The 23,284-nt window shown below is 44.0% G+C and overlaps 1 protein-coding gene across 1 annotated transcript in view; it reads right to left on the bottom strand.

The window, feature by feature from the left end:
* Positions 1-23,284, bottom strand: part of pdap1 (PDGFA associated protein 1) — a 64,174-nt gene that overhangs the window by 4,321 nt on the left and 36,569 nt on the right. Inside the window, exon 4 of the mRNA NM_001114067.1 lies at positions 16,743-16,864. Within this exon, the coding sequence (NP_001107539.1) occupies positions 16,743-16,864 (122 nt within the window). The remainder of the gene's footprint in view (positions 1-16,742; positions 16,865-23,284) is intronic.

Genomic DNA, 23,284 nt, shown 5'->3' with positions numbered 1-23,284 from the left:
CTAACTAAACCTGGGGCCACTGGGAATTTCTTAAGCCTGAAGCATGGCTCCCCCTCAAGAGCCCAAAAAGCTTACGATTTTTCCTGGTTGATCTGAGACCCCGAGGCCTCAGAGTAACTTTCGATGCACTCCCAAACCTTTCCCTCCTCCTCAGGTTTTGATATTACCTGAATTGACTGCATAGGCTACGGATTGACTCAATGGGAACGGAACACCCCCAAGCCCACTCTCCTGCAGTCTCCTCAGAAAGTGATCTAAGGATCAAACATACAGGATCCTTAGATCCCTGCCTCACACCAGCTCTCACTAAAAAGTCTTCACCTTTCCAACCATTAATCAATGGGAAGCTCTTTGCCCCGTTGTACAAAACCTTAAGCCAGCTAATGAATTTATCCGGAATGCCTTATCTATACAAAGAAGCCCATAGATACTCATGATTGACTTTATTAAAGGCTTTTGCTTGGTCTAAAGACAGAAAGTATTTGACCTATTGGCAAGTTTTAAACCTCTCCAGTGCCTCCCTCAGAGAAAGAAAGCTAAAAGATATCCCTTCCCTCCACTGAACAGAACTGCGAGTCAGAAAGAAGAGACCCAGCCACCTCTATGAAAGAACCCGAGCCAGAATCTTCCTATCACTGTTGAGAAGGGCAATTGGCCTCCAATTCTCAATGTGCCTCGAATCCTTCCCCTTTGATATCAAAACTAGGGAGGAGCACTGCATGGATGGAGGAAGACACCCTTTGACCAAACAGTCATTAAAGACTTTAGTTAGAACCGGAACCAACTCCTCCATAAAAGTGCTGTAAAACTCTGCAGTGAAACCATCTGGCCCAGGGGCCTTCCTTTTCTGCTGTTTCTCAACTGCCTGCAGAACCTCCTCCTCTGTTATTTCTGGTACCAAAGGGAAAAAGTCCAAATTTTCAGTGTTTGCGGTCGCCTCTAGGCAAGCTTTTATCTTACCCCTATCCAAAACTTTTTCTTTGTTAAGGTCAGTGTAGTAGGACTTCAAAACGTCCAGGATACCCTCCCTGGAAACTTCCAATTTACCCTGAAGGTTGTAAAGACCCTCAAACCGCTTCCTCTTAACAGTCACCTTGCAGTTCTGGTAAGGGTCCGGGGAACACAAAGTCCCATAATCCCTCTCCAGAAGCAGGGACTTGTACTTGAATAGAACATTGAGTGAAGATCATGAACAGTTCTTCTGAACATGGCATATTTTGCCTACTCCTTGCTGTCAGAGACTTGACAGCGCTTCTTCTCACAAATCTGAGCCACATTTGGCTTTAGAGAGGAAGCAGTTGAGACCCTCAGTATGGCTTGAAGATGATCATCATTAAGTCTAGACCTGTACTTTGACTTATTGAAGTTCAAGGTGGAGAATAACTTTTCACACAAATATGTGCTCCCAAAAAGGCACATGGTGCGCTTGAACATTCGGGAAAGCTCAGGGAAGCTGGGGGGGCAATTCTCTCAAAAATTGCACATGCATGTCTGCTTTTCCACTCACCTCCCTGAACTTGGCTTTGATATCAGAGTTGCATTGCAGGTCAATGAGCTCCATTTGAAGCACAGGAGGGGCATCTTGCACATCAAAGGAAAAGGGGTCCACAAAAATTTGGAAAGTGGCTCTGTGCGTTTTGAAGTCTGCAAATCTGTGATCAAATTCCTTCTCTAGCTTAAAAATAGCATCAACATATTTCTCACCACTGAATGGTATGCCTGCATCCACAAGTTCCTTGCATGCTGGGAAATGGAAAAGGTTTGTCTGAGAGAGCTGGGATTTCCATAACACAAGTTTTGTGGAGAATGCTCTCACGTTGTCATAGGCAGCGCTGACGAGCTGCCCCTGGTCTTGTAACATCTTGTTTAGTACATTCAGCTTTTGTGTGACGTCAACAAGAAAAGCGAAGTCCATGAGCCATTTGTGATCACTCAACTCAGAAACAGCCTTCCCTTCCTTCTCCATGAAGGCTTTTCACTTCTTCTCTCAACTCAAAAAATCTTTTCAGGACATTTCCCCTGCTGAGCACATCTCCATATTCTGACCCCATTTCCTCTAAAAAAGCACGGAACCTCCTGTGCGTTAAGCCCCTGGATCTGATTTGGTTGACGCATTTCACAACAACAGACATCACATTGTCACACGGCAGGCATTTGCTGCAAAGGGCCTGCTGATGGATAATGCAGTGAAGAGCAATTGCCTCCTCTTCTACACCCTCCTTTTCAAGTTTTTTTTTTAACAAGTGCCACCAGTCCATTTTTCCTCCCTGTCATCGATGGCGCTCCGTCGGTTATTATTCCAATAAACCTCTTCCATGGCAAACCTGCATTCTCAATGGCATCACACAGATGATGAAATATCTCATTAGCGGTGGTCTGGCCATGCATTGGAATTATTGTGAGCAGCTCCTCCGTCAATTCAAAATTGCAATCAACACCACGGACATAAATTGTGAGCTGAGCAGTGCCTGTTATGTCTGTGCTCTCGTCAAGAGCAACTGAGTATGCATAAAAACATTTGGCTTTCTCACACAGTTGATGTCACTTGACATGTCAGAAATGCGCTCTGCCACAGTGTTGGCAGAAAGACTGATTTTGCTAAACTGACCTTTCTTTTCCGGACAGATAATACTTGCAACCTGTAACATACATTTTTTTTAACAAACTCTCCTTCTGTGAATGGTTTCCCTGCCTTAGCAATCATCTCACTAACCATGTAACTAGCTTGGACTGATGCAACATTCTCTTTGGTTGCTTTCTTGAAGAAATCTTGTTGCCTCATTAGACATGCTTTAAGACTGGCAACCCGCTTGGCTCTCTCATCCCCTTGATTTGCACATTCCTCAGCATGTTTAGTGGAATAATGGCATTTCAAGTTTTATTCCTTGTGCACTGCAACTTTCTCTGCGCAAATAAGACATGTGGGGATGCCCCTGCGTCTCCCACTTTTCCTGAAATTGTCTGTGCTCGTCATCAATCTTTCTCTTCACTGCAAGTCATGATGAAGGTATGACAAAATCTAATTCTGTACTAAACTTCTCTCCCTTGTGTCTGTTCTAATTCTAATTGGCTTTCAAGGGATATAATGCAAGGCACGACGTTCTGTGTGCACAATTAGCTGCTAAGGAGCTACTGCGACTGAACTACAACTCCCAGCATTCCCGATATTCATCCACAGAGGAAACAGGCACGTACCTCAAGACGTCAGAGCTGCGTCTAACTTTGGTGTTGGAAGCCCATCCCGGGGCAGCCTCCGTCCCAATTACCGCCATTCCGCTTGACCTACTCACCTGTTCCGCTACGGTCCCCTGCAGCACCAAAGCTCGAACCCCCGGCGGCACCGCCTTCCCCCTGGTTTTTCTCTTTATCCTCCCCTGGGTAATCTCCACCAGCTCCGTGTGTCGCCATTGCCGCTGAATGAAGTGCAACTGCAACACAGCTACAGCTAACATGCCAATTGCTCACTACCGCCAATAGCAGCTTTCCGTAGAACTGCCCCTATCCAGGTTAAACGCAACTTCCGCTCAGCCAGCCTTTCCGCCATGCTAACTACTGGCAGTTCCTGCCCATCCTGAAGCGCTGAGAATACACCGTCGGAGCCCGAGTTCACCAACACTGCACCGCTCCTCCCCTTGGTGCGGGTCACAAAATATTGTACCGAGGGCCGCAAATGGCCCGCAGGCCGCGAGTTTGAGACCCCTGCTATAGATCACTTCTCTGTCCGAGTTTGAAATGGAGAGTGGGCGTGTCCTAACGGTCCCTGCCAGAAGCACAGTAGGAGGGGGAGAGCCAATCACAGCCCTGCACTCCCACAAGCAAAGACAGGCTTCTGTTCCCTATCAGGTCAGCCTAGCTGCTACAGTGCAGTGTACAGAGGGCTGCCGGCTCCCCAGCTCATCCAGAGAATTCAGCCAGCAGGAAGTGGAACTGATGGACGGGACAAGTGGAGATTTGGTGGAATTTCTCAATAAATCAGTCTGAAATACAACTTTTTTTTAAGCACATTCCTTCTATATCTAGAGGAGAATAATTCTCTGGTACATTCTTAATTTTTATAGGATATGTCTCCTTTAAAAAACAAGCTATCAGAGACAGCATGGGGCCGATAGATGTTAATGAGCCTTAGCAGTTTCCCTACATACTGAACTATCCATCATCATGCATCTACCCACCTGTATATCCACCACCTTCTTAACCACAATGTGCTTATTGCCCCTGAACTGAATGGCTATTCCCCCAGCTGGCTCACAGGCTATGGACCAAAAAAAAAGGCCCTCCCTCCAATCTCACTTTGCCTCCCTAATATCCTGTAGGGATGAGAGTCGGGTTTCTTGCAGGAAAATAATATCTGCCTTTGAGTTTCTTAGGTATTCAAAGGCACAAAACGGGTCCTTATGTTCTTAATGCTACAGGCATTTATAGTAAGGAAATCAAGTGACAGATTCATCTTTGTGCTTTTTGTTCTTATTGGTACCGGATCTGTTACTGGCCTCACGCTTCACCTAAACCCTTGGTCCCAAAGGCAATTCCTCCCCCTCCTCCATCACCTCCTTTTCCTCCAGAGACCCCCTCTCTAACTCCGGGGACCCCTCAGCAATGTCTTTCTTTTTCCTACTGACACTGTCTTTCTGACAAACACTCTCTTTTCTCCCTCTCCTCTTCCTCAGTCATGAGTATCAGCCCCCCCAACTCTTCCTCCACCATGTCACCCCAAGAAACCCCTTGCAGCACTGCAAACCTATTCCCAGTGTCAAAAGTCATTTTACCAAGTACATTCTTAGTCCTAACTTTCTTTTTCCCTCTTTGCAGGGGCAGATGTATTCCTTTGTACCTCCTCTGTTTTCCCTACCCCCCAAACCCTTCTGAATGGGCACAGCATCATTTACACATTTGCTCCTCTATATTTGAGCAGGATTTCTTTATGTTGCGCCAGGCCTTGGGGCACTCCCTATAAGCATGGCCTTCCCCCAAGCACAGATTGCATCGGATCTTATTCACACACTCCTTGCTGGGGTGGTCAATATTCACACTTCTGCACAGTACATTTCCCAGCAAAATGGGATTTTGACCCACATTTAAAACACAGCCTTGGCTGCCCAACATAGTAGCACACATCCTTGCTTTTCCCAATAAAGAAAGAATTAGGCAAGTGCTGCTGGACAAACCCCTGGGAATTCAGTTTAACCTGGACCTTGTACCCTCCAACCCAAAAATTCTCCTCATCAAACATCCGGACTAAGGGAGACAACACAGTGCACTGCCTCTTCAGCCATATAACAATGCCTTCTCGGTGCAAAGACTCACTTTTCATGATAATGGTTATGTTCTTATTCTCTGGCTTAGAAACAGGGATTACCCAGAAACCCTCCCTTTTCCTTTGCCCCTTTCTGTAGATGGTACCTTCTCCAGAATTCCTCCAGGCCCTGGGGTACTTTGAAACTCAAATGAAGCTCAGTGTCAGTGATGCTCTGCAGGGCATATACATCCGCAGGGGTAAAACCCATAAGTCCCTTAATCAAGTTTCTTGCCACAAAGCGCTGGCCTGGGAAATCTTCCCTCTCTTTCGCCCCTCCCCATTGCCATGCAGCTCACTTGCTCCCAGCAGCCACTTCCCCCTACCATGCAGCTCACTCACACCAACATGCAGCACAGCTGAGGCAGCAGCCCAGGGCCGTTATCAGGGGGCCACAGGGGGGACAGTTTTCTTAGCTCTGGCCCCCTTTAATCAAGTCTGGGTCCTGTCATTGCTGGCGTTCTCCGATATGACATGCACAGGGCGCAACCTTATATAAGTGCAGATGTAGCAGGGAGCAGCGCAACATAGCAGAGGACTGACGTCCAAAGCCGGAGGAGATGCAGGGGAGCAGACGCAGAGGAGCCGGAGGAAGCAGTGGGGGGATGGTTGGTGGTGGGGGGCCTGGGGGAAGCAGGAGGATGCTGGGGGGAGGTGGAGGATGCTTGGGGGGGTGCCTTGGGGGAAAGCAGGAGAATGCTGGGGATGGGGGGGGGGGGAGAGCTGGAGGATGCTTGGGGGGGCCTGGGGGAAGCAGGAGAATGCTAAGGGGGGGCGCTGTGGGAGGCAGGACGATGCTGGGGGTACCCTTGGGGAAGAAGGAGGATGCTGGGGGTGCTCCTGGGGAATGCTTGGGGGGGCCTGGGGGAGCAGGAGGATGCTTGGTGGGGCCTGGGGGAGCTGTAGGATGCGGCGGGATGCTGGGGGGGGAGCAGGAGGATACAGGGGGGAGTCGGAGGATGCTTAGGGGGGCCCGGGAAGAAGCAGGAGGGGAGCCAAAGGATACTGGAGGACGCTGGGGGGGGGGAGCCTGAGGATACTGGAGGACGCGTGGGGGGAGCGGGAGGGAGCAGCGGGGAGGACCACCAATGTTTAAGGGGGTCCTGGGCTGGCTAGCAATGCTTTAAGGGGTACCTGCCTTGGCACCAATGCAAAACGTAACCCCTGGCCACCAATGTTTTAGGGGGGCCCTGGCTAACAATGTCTGTGTGTCCTTTGTATTGATGGGAGGGTTCACTGGGGGGAGGGGCCATTGGGGGAGTGGGAGGAGGGGGGGGGCCCCCCGTAATTTCTGATGGCGGCCCTGCAGCCTGACCAACAGAAACAGAACGATTTGCATGAGAAACAGAGACATTTTCCTTTAGCAGTTCTGTAACCCTTGTGAGTCTCTGAGATGCAACATTGCCCACCCCCCTCCCTCATCTCATCAAAGCGCTTTTGTGAAAGAAAAAAGAAACCATCTTGTTTCTTTACTCCATCTTGTTCATATCATTTAATATTAGAGGGGTTTTGAAATACATTGTATAAGAATGTTTCTTCTTGCTGTTGAAAAAACATTTTGATGAGTCCGCAGACTTGTGAAAAGAGGCCTGTTGGGTGTAATGGTCAACTGGGCCTCTTTGCCTGTTCTGTTCTTAGAGATAACAGAGCTACTACTGATAAGAGTGTTTCAGGACTATAAGACTAACATGTTTTGTGACATTCAATGTAGTATCAGCTCAGAGACAATTCTTAGTTAAGAATGTCTAGATACTGCCTTCGTACGAATAAAATGTAGCTACAATCAAACTGGCCTATCCAACAGTTTTTCCTTGACAGCTTTGGTGCCGAAGTAATCCCGGGAGTGGAGAAATTGGAGGACAGCCATACAGGAGGAGATGTTTGGATACTGAGAACTTAGGCACCAATAAAGGTGAGACCAAAGATTTGTCTCTGATAAGCTCTCACTATCACTTTCATTCCCTCGCTTGGCTGTATCTACAAGAGTAACCCACTCTACGAACCTTGGATAGGCCAGCCGTAAATTGTTTGTATGTCTCTGTGTTAGTCTGTGCCCAACCCTTGTGAGTTAGTGTGACAGCTGTTCATAACCCAGTTTGTGATACCTTTACAACATGTAAATGTTGTGTTCATGTTCAGGTACCTGTGAATGTACTAATGTGTCAGTGAAAGTGTTTTTTGTTTAATAATGATAAGAACTCTCTTTCTCTCTGCCCTTCATGGGATAATTGTTCTATAACTAATCTCACACTATGTAGCAATACTAATAAGGATTCACTGTAGAATGATACTAGTAAGGATTGCCTACCATCAGATATAGAGTGCAGTCATTGGTTAAACACATTGAATTAGTTCTAACACTTCTTATGTGATTTGGTTGCATCTATCTATTCTGGGAAATTTTGGCGGGAACAAAAGATGGGTTAACCTGTATGTGAATTTTAGCCACTTGAAACCCACTATATTGTGATAATCTATATATTAGGAATATATAGATTCTTTTGTGTAAAAGGGGGGAGCGTGATCGTCTCCAGCCCAGTTCCATATGGGGAACATTTTACCAAAAATGAGGGGCGGCCATACCCCGATTTGTGATACCTCTGTTCTGGGAACAGGGAGGAAAGGAGCTCCTGAGATATCACGGTCACCGGGTGGCAGTGATGAAAGAAATATGGCAAGTGAGTATCTAAGTGGCTAAATAGACAAATGGGCTAAATTAACAAGACAGACCGATATGGCTATCCCATGTGATGGTGTACACTCAAATGGGATACCCTATACAAATTCAGTCAAAATTAATTGGGACAGATGGATGCTGAAATTCTATTAGAATTGGGACACACAGTAGGGATCCATGTAATTAAGATTAGGAAGACATGGAGTGAGGAAGAAGCAGAGGGTTATGACCAAATGAGAGCAATAAAGGGTTCTGTCAGTAGTAGTAGCTTTATTAACCAGACTGAGGACTAAGTGGGATAAAATTTAACACTCAGTTGGTGAAGGGAACTATAGATGCCCACATAAAGGGTAAAGTGTATGTATATGTATGAGTATATATATATATTGCTAAACTGGTATGTTTGTCAGTGATTTTGTGGATAACAGTTATTATTGCTATCAGAGAAAGTATTGATTCACAAAATTAAAAGTGTTACTATCACTTTAAGTAATTGTTAGAAAAGGCTGTAGGCATATTCAAAGGGAAAGATAATGTTACTGCAGGGAATGATAAGACAGACAAAGCCGCTAATAAACAGGCTGCTTGTATGGTTCTAACTGACAGCCACATACACCAGTCACTTCAGTAATTTTTAAAACGCTGCAAACGTAAGGCTGGTGCACAAGTCCATATTAAATGGACCAGTAAATGGTATAAGATATAATATGATATTTGGAAACATGATTATGGTTGTTTGTGTGCACCTCCTGTTTATCTAATTTGTTAGCAAATACTTTGCACCTCCCAACTCATGTTTCCAAAAGGGGGGGAATTATATTTATGGTAAACAAATTATGGTTTGCTTTAAGATAAAAAAAAAAGAAAAATGACATAATTATAACACCTGGTTAAACCACTCTATCCGTTTCAGAGGTTACAGATAGATTGTATTCACCTATTTAAATGTTTTTATGTATTAGTTTGGATAGATATGTTTTAGGGTGATTTGAAGTGTGGCCAGTAACAAAAGCCACAGCACTAATAACAGGTAAAGCTAACTTGGGTACAAGCTTTGTCCCTTGCATTGTCATCTATGACCCCTAAGGGTCCCCCAACAGTTATTTCCTTTGAGGTGCTTTTTGGTTGACCACCAAATATTGGGTTGTTTATCCAAATATTAGTAGGAAGAACATGTTTCTCTTACTGACTGTATGGAAAAGTGTTCTATTCTTGATCAGATCCAGAGACTGTATTTGGAACTCACTCTCTCCAATCAGTAGATTGGGTGGTGATAAAGAGATTTGAGAGCCAGAGCAGAGTGCTATCTCCAGTGACAGAGTCAGAGCAGAGTGCTATCTCCAGTGACTGAGAGCCAGAGCAGAGTGCTATCTACAGTGACAGAGTCTGAGCCTGTCCCTGCACTCACACCCCCTAACGAGATGAAAGACCAGAGCACATCAACAGAAAGACTAAGGAGACTGATTCAGTCCTTCCGGAATCAAGAGGATAAAAAAGCATCTTTAAAATAAGTCAGACAAGAGTGGTAACAGTAATCCCACTAGTCTGTTAACCAACGGTCCCAGTTTCAGGTTTTGACACTAAGCGTGGGCCTACTCTGGGTGAAGAGGATCACCATCAGAAAGAAAAGGACTGTAATAAAATAATGACTGTGTTTGTTATTCTGGGTAAAGGTCCTTATCATTGCTTTACACCAGTAAAGGGGGGTTGCCAAATTCTATATGGCTCTTACACCAGCAGGCTGCAAAGCAGTTAAATACTACTGACTGCTGGAGATGTTCACACGTTCCAGTCACCCACAAGGGGATACCTTTAGTAGGGATACCTATCTCTATGAATGATCTTAATCTTACAGATTATAGCTATGAAGTTGCAATAGACACAAATTAAATGTATCAAAATGCAATTAGTGATCGGGGAACATATTTGGAAATAACAGGGTTACTAGATACACCCACCATATGCGTAGGATCCATGTTTGCTAATCATACAATCACTTAATGTACTTACCTAAGATTCATGTGGGAAACACAGATAGTGAAAATGCTATTCTGAATTTCTACATGGATTATATGGGAAAGAAATGTAATAAGACACATGGTAATTGTAATGATTATGTTGGTGTGGGAAAAATGTATACTTCCTATGCCTCCAGGTGTTGGCTGGGGTATCAGGGTACAATCATTCCTAGGGTACTTAGATAAGAACTATATTATATGTGGAAACTAAGCCTATGGGAGCATAGGGAAATTGCACCATAGGAAGAGTTGTACCTACTATCAGACAATATCTGAACATCTCATACATAGACAATCAAGGTATCCATTCCAGGGTAATAAACAAAAAAGGGAATTATTTTCCACCTCAGATAAAGGATGGATGTGGTTCCCTGCCTGGATAGGATGGGGAATAGAATTAGTCAATAGATTAATTAAGTATGCTAGTATAAGGGATGGTATAATAAATGAAACTATAAGTTCCATCAAAACAATAAATGAGGAATTGGCCTAAATCAGGAAGATGGCATTATAGAATAGAATGGCCCTAGATTACCTACTAGTAGATGAGGGTGGGGTTTATGCAATCAGAGGTAAGGAGAGTTGTACCTGGATTGGGGACTCACATGACCCAATTGAGCCCTACAGAACCCTTTCTCATTTATGGGAATCATAAGGACTTGGTTATCAAATGTTTAAAAAGTTTTTATGGTACTGAATGTATGGGATTGCAATAGGTCTTGTGTTTTATATTATATCAAGGTTGATTTTGTGTTGCTGCAAATACAGTATTTCATCCAGAGGTTACATGGAGGGGCAGCTGAAGGGAGGGTGCTCCCCCATTTAGCTCCTGGATCAATTATACAACAGCCCCCTTCTGATCAGCAACCTTCTGTGTTTGGCCGACCTTATCCATAGCAGGATCCAATTCCTGTATGAGCAAGGTAAGGAAGAACTTGCTGATTTAGATGGGAACCCTGATAGGCAACTCTGTACTGCCACTGAACCTGTTATTAGGTGAGCGGAATAGAGTTCTGGGTAAGAAGAGTATATATGTTCAAGAATTGAACAAAAGGGAGGAATGTGAAAGAAAAAAGAAACCATCTTGTTTCTTTACTCCATCTTGTTCATATCATTTAATATTAGAGGGGTTTTGAAATACATTGTATAAGAATGTTTCTTCTTGCTGTTGAAAAAACATTTTGATGAGTCCGCAGACTTGTGAAAAGAGGCCTTTGGGGTGTGTTGGGTGTAATGGTCAACTGGGCCTCTTTGCCTGTTCTGTTCTTAGAGATAACAGAGCTACTACTGATAAGAGTGTTTCAGTACTATAAGACTAACATGTTTTGTGACATTCAAAGTAGTATCAGCTCAGAGACAATTCTTAGTTAAGAATGTCTAGATACTGCCTTCGTACGAATAAAATGTAGCTACAATCAAACTGGCCTATCCAACAGTTTTTCCTTGACACTTTCTATTATCATATAGTTATTTCCAGGGTTCAATAAAGTCCAAAATGTCTTTAACTTGTTGGTCAGTCTCCTCCAGCTCCTTGTTTAGGAAGGCCAAATCCCTGATAACCTTGGCTCTGTGCTCCCCTGCTAACACATTCAATTCCTGGATTTAACAGTCACTGCTTTTTTTTTTTTTTTTTTTTCCAACAAGTTTTTATTGAAAACAAAGCATTGGCATTAATACAGGCAAGGTATCAAGCATTTGTTACATCACGGTTCAGCTTACATTTACACATTCGTGCGATAATTTATCCAAGTAGCACTCGCCTTAGATACAACGGTGTAGAGATTAGTCGTTCCCTCTAGTTCATGGGGTATCCTAATGGGTTTCCCCAGTAGGGAGTACTTCGGTTACCCTGGTTCCCTGTGGGTCAGCACGGTTACACCTGAGTTTTATTTAGCTTTGCCGGATGGTGTGTGCTTCCCAGCTCCCCCAAATGTTGGTATAGGTGACACTTTTCCCTTTCCTGCGTAAAGAATGCTTTTCTTGCAAACATACCTCATTCATGGCATTCATGAGTCATAGGACGGGGCTGTCTGCCCTTTCCAGTTCAGGGTTAGTTGTCTACGGGCCTGGAATAACGCCTTAGTTATGAGAGTTTTTAGACCTTGGTTTAGCTCTAGGCTGGAGGTTATGCCAAGGATGCATACTTTTGGGGACGGGGTGATATCTGAGTCTGTCACCACGTTTAGCTTAGTAAGGATCGACGCCCAGTAGGTAGTTAGCATTGGGCAGGACCAGAGAGTATGCAAGAGGGTTCCAATCTCCGCCTGACACCTAAGGCATAGCGGGGACGACTCCGGGTAAATCTTATGCAGTTTCGCGGGGGTGTAGTAGGCCCGGTGGATAAGGTAAAGCTGCAACATCTCATGCCTACAGTTAATGGACACAGTTTTTGGGGAGGCCAGGACATCCTTCCATTGATCATCCAATATGGGACCTAGGTCCTCCTCCCAGGATTCCCTGCATTTCATGGTAGTCAGTTTTTGCCTCGCATCCATAATGTATTTATATAGGATAGAGATCTTACACTTTTTATGGCCCGATCTTATAAGTGATAGAAGTGGGTCTTCAAGGGTGGCCAGAAGGGACCTTTTGTGCAGGCAGTTAAGGGTGGTATGCACCCTGTGATACAGTAACCATTGGGAAGCTGGAAGGGAGCGATGCTGCCTTAAGAATGCGAATGGGGCTGTCACCCCCATGTCCCACACATCCTGAATGGAAGTGAGGCCTGCCTCTAACCACTGCCTGGGGGGGGGGGGGGGGGGGATCCTGCCAGGTTGCCCAACACTTTATTGCCCCAGAGGGGGGTGGCAGGGTCAATTGTGCAAGCCCCAGTGGTTTTTCGGGCATCAACATATGCCCGTCGTATTGCTGCCACCAGTATGTTGTGGGGGGGAACTGATGGTTGGACCAGTACGGCTTGCCATGGAGCTATATATGGGGGTAGTAACTCCTGCCATGAGCTGTATAGGGCAGAGCAGGTGCCATAACAGTCACTGCTTTTAGTTAGAGAAGTCTGTTTCCCCTCCAAACACTTTAAGTCTCTTTAATGATTCTCTCATACTCTGACAGTCTCTGTTTCCGTCATCTCTTTAGTGGCCATTACAGGCTCAGCAATCCAAGCACCTTGCAATGCAACTTGTGCAGCACCCCCACCATTACTGGCCATTGCAGTCTCTGCTCCCATTCCCCCCTCACTCACCAGCCTCTCTCCTTCCTTGCCTCCATCAGAGAGTGTTTTAATTCTCTGCAGTCTCTTAGTGCACAGCAAACTGGCTCCTCAGCTTCAGAGGCCATTTTCTGCTCACCAGACTCCGAACTACCATTCCCAGGAGCCTTAGCACTGATGTTTGAGGTTGCCTCTGTTGCAGCTCCACAGCTCCCCGCAGATACTCCAACACCAGCTCCCTGCTCCAGAGAAACTTCCATTTCCAGGCTTTTCTGTGCCTCACCGCACTCAGAGCCATCACTTTGCATCACAGCCTCATCAGTAGCCTTATTTTTTTCTTTCTCACTCTCCACAAGCTCCGCCATGGTGGAAGCGGAAGCCCTCCTGCTAGAACCCAAACAGGTCTTCAGCACATGGCTTGAAGGCAAAACTCCCTTCTTCCTCATAATAAAAGAGAAGGGCGAGAGGAAGAGAGGGGAAACAAACAGAAAAATAAATAAATTGGGAGGGGAAAAAAAAAAAAAGGGAAAAGTAACCCCCCCCCAGACCCGCAAGGGCCTGGGAGAAACACAACACAGAGCACACCAAAACATGTCCTCTCAGTATGAGGGTTCAGCTTATTCTGATACCTACTAGGAGCTGCTATCTTGCTCCCTTCCCATTGTTCTGCTGATCGGCTGCTGGGGGGAAATGGAGTCGGGTGATATCATTCCAAATTGCAGCTCAGCAGTAAAGTATGACTGAGGTTTATCAGAGCACAGGTCACATGGCAACCTGGGAAATAAAGAATATGGCTAGCCCCATGCGAAATTTCAAAGTTAAATATAAAAAAAGTCTGTTCACGCTTTTGAAATACGGATTACAATGCTGGAGAAGATCAATCACCCAAGGGTATTTTGACAACGTAATTTAGCTTCCCCAGGCCAGTTTTTATGATTTTCTCAGTCTTTCATTAGGTTTGGTGCCTATGGATTGGAGGGTTATAATCTCAGCCTGGCAATTACAGGCCTGTAATTGTGGCCATTCACTATAAGATTTGCTCACTTGGCGGATCTTTCCCCTGATATGCCCACCTTGGGTGGGCGATATCATGCTAATGTGATCATTTGGCCCTAGGGCCAAACTATTGCATTCATGTGAAGGGGATACAAGTTGGCATAGTGGCTGTAAACCCTCCCTCCCCTGACAATAAAGCAATTTTCCCCCCTTACCCTGTTGATCAGCCTCTGGAATGATGGCACTTCAGGTTTTGTGGGGCCTTGAGTAAGTTAAACCCTTGTGGGTGGAGTCAGATAGCAGGTCTGGGTAGGGTTACATGTCAACACAGGACCCCAAAGCTGTTGTACTGGCAGATAAATCAGATAGTTTCAAGAAAGGGTTGGGATACCTTTTTAAAAGTTATGAAATACTAAGTTACTAAAAATAACTCAAGAGTTCATCCAGGGACTGGTCCAATTGGCATCTTGGTAGTGCTGAAGATTTTTTTTTTTTCTCCCTTCTGAGGCAAAAAGGCTGCAAAGGGAATTTTTCACAAGTTTCACTTGTGTAACCTGGCATGTGTCTTTTTTAGACCTAATTTACTCATTATAAAGAGTTCTTATTTGTACATTGGCATTTTGCTATATCGGCGTCCACTGAAAAATTTGCCTTGTTTACTGTAAGAAGTAACAAAAAACAGATACAGATGATATTTTAAGGAATAGGCAAAAGTTAAGATAATCTCTGGTCAATGAGCACATGCTGAAAAATGGTGGCCACTGCCCCTCACATAGAACTCATATTCCTTAATGTAGTAGGTTCCTATAAAATACACTGCTCAAAAAAAATAAAGGGAACACTTAAACAACACAATGTAACTCCAAGTCAATCACACTTCTGTGAAATCAAACTGTCCACTTAGGTAGCAACACTGATTGACAATCAATTTCACATGCTGTTGTGCAAATGGAATAGACAACAGGTGGAAATTATAGGCAATTAGCAAGACATCCCCAATTCCCCCTGGCTCTGCAGGTGGTGACCACAGACCACTTCTCAGTTCCTATGCTTTCTGGCTGATGTTTTGGTCACTTTTGAATGCTGGCGGTGCTTTCACTCCTAGTGGTAGCATGAGACGGAGTCTACAACCCACACAAATGGCTCAGGTAGTGCAACTCATCCAGGATGGCATGCGAGCTGTGGCAAGAAGGTTTGCTTTGTCCGTCAGCGTAGTGTCCAGAGCGTGGAGGTGCTACCAGGAGACAGGCCAGTACATCAGGAGATGTTGAAGAGGCCGTAGGAGGGCAACAACGCAGCAGCAGGACCGCTACCTCCGCCTTTGTGCAAGGAGTAACAGGAGGAGCACTGCCAGAGCCCAGCAAAATGACCTCCAGCGGGCCACAAATGTGCACGTGTCTGCTCAAACGGTCAGAAACTTGACTCCAAGAGGGTGGTATGAGGGCCCAACGTCCACAGGTGCTTACAGCCCGTCCATGCAGGAGGTTTGGCATTTGCCAGACAACACCAAGATTGGCAAATTCGCCACTGTCACCCTGTGCTCTTCACAGATGAAAGCAGGTTCACACTGAGCACATGTGACAGACGTGACAGAGTCTGTAGATGCTGTGGAGAACGTTCTGCTGCCTGCAACATCCTCTAGCATGACTAGTTTGGCAGTGGGTCAGTAATGGTGTGGGGTGGCATTTCTTTGGGGGGGGGGGGCACACAACTCTCCATGTGCTCGCCAGAGGTAGACTGACTGCCATTAGGTACCAAGATGAGATCCTCAGACCCCTTGTGAGACCATATGCTGGTGCGGTTGGCCCTGGGTTCCTCCTAATGCAAGACAATGCTAGACCTCATGTGGCTGGAGTGTTTCAGCAGTTCCTGCAAGGCGACGGCATTGATGCTATGGACTGGCCCGCCCGTTCCACAGACCTGAACCCAATTGAGCACATCTGGGACATCATGTCTCGCTCCATCCACCAACGCCACGTTGCTCCACAGACTGTCCAGGAGTTGGTGGATGCTTTAGTCCAGGTCTGGGAGGAGATCCCTCAGGAGACCATCCGCCACCTCATCAGGAGCATGCCCAGGCGTTGTAGGGAGGTCATACAGGCACGTTGAGGCCATACACACTACTGAGCCTTATTATGTTAAGAACAAAGTATTTAATAAGAATATTTCATTCATTCAGATATAGGATGTCTTATTTTCCCAAATGTTACTCCAATTTTTATCAGTCCACAAGCAAACTGTACATTTTCTTTCCTGGGTTTTACACCATTCTGGCATAGTCCCTTGGCAAACATAACATTCAGGTTCTACTGCCTTAATTATGTTAAGCTTTTCTTTGAACTCTGTAAAGCACACAGAATCCCCTGTTATTTACCTCCTCACATTCCTTTCCAAACAACTAGTGAAAGGTTTTTCTCTGTATCTGTTTGTTTTGAAAGCTGTATCACTCAGTATCCTTTTAAATAAAGTTTGCCTGTGTATTTAACCATTATACAACAGAACATCCTCGTTCTTAAGACCTCTTAAAAAACATATCTGAAACAAAATGAACACACATTCAGTCTAGGGCAGAATTACTGAGTCCCCCTTTACCTTTCTCTTCGTGAAAGTTCTCTTGGCCCTTCTATTTCAAGCTGTGTCACCTTCTTGGAAGACTGTGCATTCCGGTTAGGATTCTCGATATCTATCAGACCTTCAACTCCTTTACGTTTTTGCTAAAAATAAATAAATAAATAAAAATCCTTGTGACAAAATATTTGTGGTACGGGGGATCTCCATGAAAGAATTGTGTAATTTGTGCAATGAAAGATGTAAATCTAAGCAACTTTTCAATTCACATTAACAAAGTTTAGTGGTTTTATGGTTATTATGTTGGTTTGAAAAACCTGTTCTTCAACTTCCACTTCTTTTTACTGTCCCCCCCCCCCCCCCATTTTCTTAACGCTGCTCCTCCTACAGTTTTAGGGATACTGTTGACAAACTCTCCACACTTCTTCGCCCTACAGTGTCTTTTTGTGGTGCCGCTCCGAACCCCCCAATTTTTCCATTGACTTTGACAATGGAAGATTTTCAAACTGCTGCCACACTTAGAGCTTTGAAAGCTACACCCTCCAAACTTGAATAACATAATCACGGGCTCACCCTCAATGAAACAGCGACATTTGTTGGAGAAGCCAACAACAGCCAATCAAATTTCACCAAGTGACTTTTATGGGGAAATTTAAACTGCTGCCAATCTTACAGCTTTGAGGCTACACTCCCCAAACTTGAATCACAAGTGATATTTGTTGGATGCCCAAAAGGAAATTCAACCTGCTGCCATTCTCAGAGTAATAATGCTGGGGTCCCCAAACTTTGTAGAGTTAGGCACCAGTTAACTGTGGTTCAATGTCAGAAAAAAACAGCCAATAAGATTTTTACCTATTGACTTTCAATGGGGGAATTCAACCTGCTATCTCTGCAAAGGGGAAGAAGCACACCAGTGTGTCAGGCATACACCCCAGAAAGCTTGTGCTGTTTGTTCATTTCTGCAAATAAATGATTAAAGGCATTGCCAACACACAGGTGTGCTTCTTCCCCTTTGCAAAGATACATGGAAAAAAGGCTTGGGAGTGACTGTGGAAGTCAAGCACCCTTTGAGAACATGTATGTAAGTGGTGTGTTGAAGATTTTTCTTTATGTTGATGGAATTCAACCTGCTGCCATTCTCACGGTATTAACACCAGGATCCCCAAACTCTTCACAGTTGGTCAGTAGGGGGCTGCAGTTTTAGGTTTGAAAAGGTGGACAGAGCCACCAACAGCCAATCAGATTTCACCTATTGAATTGTATTGGTTTAATGCCAGGGGTTGGCAAACTGGCAATCTGGTGGGAGATGAGATTCAATGATGATATATATAAGGTTATGCACCTGGGATGTAAAATTATGCAAGCCACTTATACCCTTAATGGGACTGCACTAGGCAAAGCCATAATGAAGAAGGACCTTGGTGTGATACGAAAATTTTCCTAGCAGCAGTTTAAGGGTAATGTCCCACAGGGATATTAGTCAGCCAAGATAAATCTCTGCTACCATGACTAATCTCATTGAAAAACGTATTCACTGGCAATAAAGGGAATAGCTGGTAGAAAGGCCTGCACAACACTTCAGTTTTCCAAAGTTGCATAAAGTTGCCTGCAGGAGGAAATTTTACGTGACTTTGGAAAGCTGAAATGATGTATAGGCCTTTCCACCAGCTATTCCCTTTATTGCCGGCGTAAAGGCTTTTTGGGGAGATTAATCACCTGCAGTAGCAGAGATATACTGAGGGCGACTAACCTCCCAGTGGGACATTACAGGGGAAAAAAAGGAAAGAAGGGTCACAACAGAAGATGGGGGAGGAATGAAATATGTAGGGTGATGAGAGCACAAAAATATTTGGGAAAAGGAAAAGTTGACAAAGGAAAAAAAGTAAAAACAAAAATTGAGAGGATAAGAGAAGGTGGGGACGACACACAAAACAGAGAAAGAAGAGTTTATGTAAAAAGCATAGCAAAAAACAGAACAGCATGCGGAAAAGAAGTGATAGAAAAAAAGACGAAGACAACTAAAAAACAGATGATGAGGGAAAGAGGGGGAATAGAGAGTGTCTTACAGAATGGAAGATAGGGGATTAGAGAGAAATTGAGTGATCTACAGAAAGAGGAAGAAAGGACTGCAAATTATAGAAGAATTAAAGAATAGAATAAAAGGAAAGGCAGAGAGCATGGAACAACAAAAGAGATAGTAGTATATTGCCATTTTATGTACATCTGTAAAGTAATAATGCCATCTTGGTGGAACTATACCCTACTCTATAATCTGTTAGTGCTGTGCTAACTGGTAGGAGGGAGTGGTGCATAGTGACAAATTTAAATTTTCTACTTTTCACTATAGTCAAATTGTGATCTACCCCACTTGCTTGCAGTATCAGCACCCTCTATGTCAGTGCTGTCCAACTGGCGGCCCGCGACCCCCCTCTGTGTGGCCCCCCACCTGTCTGGCTGCTTTGATGGCTTACCTTTGAGTAAGCATTAAATGGGATCAGTACTGAGATTAACTGGCCCCCCTGCATGGTTCTCACCTCAGATTCAGGCTGTAATCAGGCTGTATTGTTTAAATATGTAATCCCCTGTGTTTTTCACACCTTTTAATACCTGCATTGTTCACCCCCTGCAGTGTTCACACCTCAGGCTCAGGCTGTAATCACTCCCATTGTTCACTTCTTCACACCTCAGACATAGGTACTGTAGGCAGAGTATGGCACATACAGCCAGCATAGGGCAGGTAGAGTATGGCACATACAGGCAGCATAGGTCAGGGAGGGTATGGCACACACAGTCAGGGTAGGGCAGGCAGAGTATGGCACACACAGTCAGGGTAGGGCAGGCAGAGTATGGCACACAGAGGCATCATAGAGAAGGCAGAGTATGGCACACAGAGGCAGCATAGAGAAGGCAGAGTATGGCACACACAGGCAGGGTAGGACAGGCAGAGTATGGCACACACAGACAGCATAGGACAGGCAGAGTATGGCACACACAGGCAGAGTGCTGCCTGTGTTTGCCATACTCTGCTTGCCCTATGCTGCTTGTGGGAGGTGAACCTGGCAGGGGTTTGTTGTGGGAGTTTGTTAGCAGTTGGAAATAGCCATTAAATGGTCCCTAAGGTGTGTAATTATGTACTGGGGGTTGCTGTGCTATCCACAGGGGAGGAGGAGGCATATGGAATTTAAGGGTATATCTTAATATGACATAATTCTTTCACATATGAATGATGGTTGATATCCCCACAGTAAGGACCAAGCATTTGGGATTTTGCTGTGCTACCACCATTGTGATAAAATAGGTGTGGTTTGAAGTGGGTGTGGTTTCAAAAAGGGGAGTGGTCAAAACTGGCTTCCATTAGCGGCCCTCCACCATGTATGCTAGAGAAATTCCGGCCCTCGGCACCGTAGAAGTTGGACAGCACTGCTCTATGTAATTCTGTGTACTGTCCTATGCCAAAAATCCCTTATCTCTCACTGTAGAATTTCTTGGGTGTTTGTAGTTCTTCATTGCATAATTTGTGCTAGGTACCGGTACTAATTTCCTCACTGTATGAAATGTTTGGAGTGTCAGTAACCACTAATTAGGAGTCTTATCAGGGGGTCAACAACCTTTTTTTTTACCCTTGAGCCACATTAAAATGAAAAAATAAAAAAGGTTCCTTGGAGATGCCAAATAAGGGCTGTCAATGGTTATTTGGTACCCCAATGTGGACTGACATCTTACACAAGGTTTTGTTTGGTAGTACACCTGATTTTTATACAACCAAAACTTGCTTCTAAGTGACATGTTAGTCATGTGCCTCTATATGGGAATCACTCATATATAAGATTAGTAATGTTTTTGGGCTGCTAGTACCTACTGCCTTTTATTGTATAATGTGCTTTGGGCGCCAGAACTCCTCTTGCTTGAGGTAGCTGGCCTACAGCTTCTGTGTTCCATCTGTACTTAGTGCTCTTAAAGGGATACTGTTATGATTTTATGGTGTTGCTGTTTACATAGCAAATAATTCACTCTACCATTTACAATTTTATTCTTGAACCAACAATGTGTTTTTTTTTAGCTGTAATATTGATGTGTAGGCAGCCACTGGAGGGACAGGGTTTACTCCAGGTCTAATAACCCAAACATAGAAACCAGCCATATATTTGCATTTGTGCTCTTAATCTAAATATATTCTGGTTCTTGCTGGTTATTAAACTTGCTTTGGATCAAGGAAAAAATGTAGGCACACCAAACTACAGTAAAGAACCCCAGGCCACTGTGGTTTTTTTTAATAAAGTATCTCACTGGCCTAGGGGAAAAAACTAGCATATTACTGTAAGTGGGGGATTATTTTCTTTAAATTGGAATGGGAAATGAGCTCCCTGCATGAAAGCTACAATCTAATATAGGCAATTGATTTCCCTTTCAAATGAACTGCAGTGGCCAAAACAAGCTTTGAACCTTACTGTAGACTGAAGATGTGCCTCCAGAATTACCTACATTACACACATTTTAGCATTTTTTTTTCATTTTTCACACTTTTATACACTTATTTACACTCATATACATACTTACACACTATCACACAACTTTTACACATGTACACACATGTATACACAAACACTTTGGTTTTTTTGTTTTCATTTTACCACTTTGTTTTTAGTTTCTTTTACCTAAAAACTGTTTATTTTGACAGCGTGACTATTGGATCAGATATTCTGACCACTAATTACACGGTCATGTGACTTATTTTGTTGTTTCACTGATTTGCACAATTTTTGTGGTTTTATCGCATTTTATCCCTGTATAAGTGTTCCTAATCTGTTTTTAGAGTAGCTTTGCCAGGTGTAACTTTGGTGTACAAAAATAACTTTACCTATTTTGAATTCATCAGAATGTGTACTTTCCAAAAATATATGGTTTTCTGGGGGTCTCTGTATAGTTAGGGGGGGGTTACTGCACATAATACGCTGTCAGGGGTCTCTGTGTGCAAAATCCTTATGCGCTATTTTCATTTTGGGTTCAGTACATACCGCAGACTTTGGTATATCTATGCATATTGGGCATCAAACTGTTCAGTAGACCTCTGGTGTTCCTATTTGGGGTGACTTGCCTTTGTACGCAAGAAATTGTGTGAGATAAATGCGGCAAATTGCAGCATTTTTAGGCGATTTTCTGAAATGTCATAAAAACCAATAACTTTAGGAAAGCTTTGCAGATTGGTACTTTGGTGTAGAAAGGACTCTTTACCCTTGTTGGATTTGTCAGAATGTGTACTTTCCAAAAATATATGGTTTTGTGGGGGTCACTGTATAGTTAGGGGAAGTTTCGGCACATAATACACTGACAGGGGGCTCTGTGTGCAAAAGCTGAGCTGCCAGGCGAGAAATCCTTATGCGCTATTTTCATTTTGGGTTCAGTACATACCGCAGACTTTGGTATATATATGCATATTGGGCATCAAACTGTTCAGTAGACCATAGGTGTTCCTATTTGGGGTGATTTGTCTTTATAGATAAATGCGGCAAATTGCAACATTTTTATGCGATTTTCGAAACGTCATATAAATCTGCAAACTTAGGAAAGCTTTACAGCTTGGTACTTTGAAGCAAGAAGAAATGTTTACCCATTATAGATTCGGGGGGGGGGGGGGGGGATGTGTACTTTCCAAAATTATATGGCTTTCTGGGGTGAGCGTACTTTTTTTGTAGCATTATCCCACATAAAGGATGTAAATGTGTTGATTTTGCAGGAGCTGAAATGATACATCATATGGGGGTATGTTCCCATTGGGGCCCCTACATGCCACATACTTAGGTAAACCTATACATATTGTTCAGTGGACCCCTGGCGTTCATATTTAGGGTGTTTTATCTTGGTACCTAATGCTATGTGGGAGATAAGATGCTGCAAAGTGGAAGCTTTGAGGGGATTTTTGGAAATGTCATCAAAATTGCTAACTTTAGAAAAGCTGTGTGGCTTGGTTCTTTGGAGTAGAAAGACATGGGTACCCATTTTAGATTCGGGGGAATGTGTACTTTCCAAAAATATATGACTTTCTGGGGTGAGCGTACTTTTTACTAGCTTTATCCCACATATAATGATGTAAATGTGTTGATTTTGCAGGAGCTGAAATGACAGAAATGACAGTACATATGGGGTATGTTCACATTGGGGCCCCTACATGCCACATACTTAAGTAAACCTATACATATTGGGCATCAAACTGTTCAGTGGACCCCTGGCATTCATATTTAGGGTGTTTTATTTGGTTACTTTATGACCTGTAGGAGATAAGATACTATAGACTGGAAGCTTTGAAGCGATTTTTTAAAAAAAAAATCACAAAATTGATAAAAACCAATAACTTTAGGAAAGCATTGCGACTTAATAGTTTGGAGTAGACAGACAGTGCCTATTCTGTATTCCCCAGAATCTGTTCTTTCCAAAAATGTACAATTTTCTGGGATAAACCTTCTGTTTTTTGGAATTTTTGGCCTTGAAATCTAAAGTATGCAGCTTTCTGGAGCAGTGCTTTGGAAATTTGGTAGTGTACTGCTGGGAGTTTTTGACCTATACAAGTG

The sequence above is a fragment of the Xenopus tropicalis genome, chromosome 9 (genome assembly GCF_000004195.4).
Source record: "Xenopus tropicalis strain Nigerian chromosome 9, UCB_Xtro_10.0, whole genome shotgun sequence".
NCBI classification, from domain to species: domain Eukaryota; kingdom Metazoa; phylum Chordata; class Amphibia; order Anura; family Pipidae; genus Xenopus; species Xenopus tropicalis.
The sequence above is the reverse complement of the archived record's forward strand: the minus strand, read 5'-3'. Positions and strand labels throughout refer to the sequence as shown.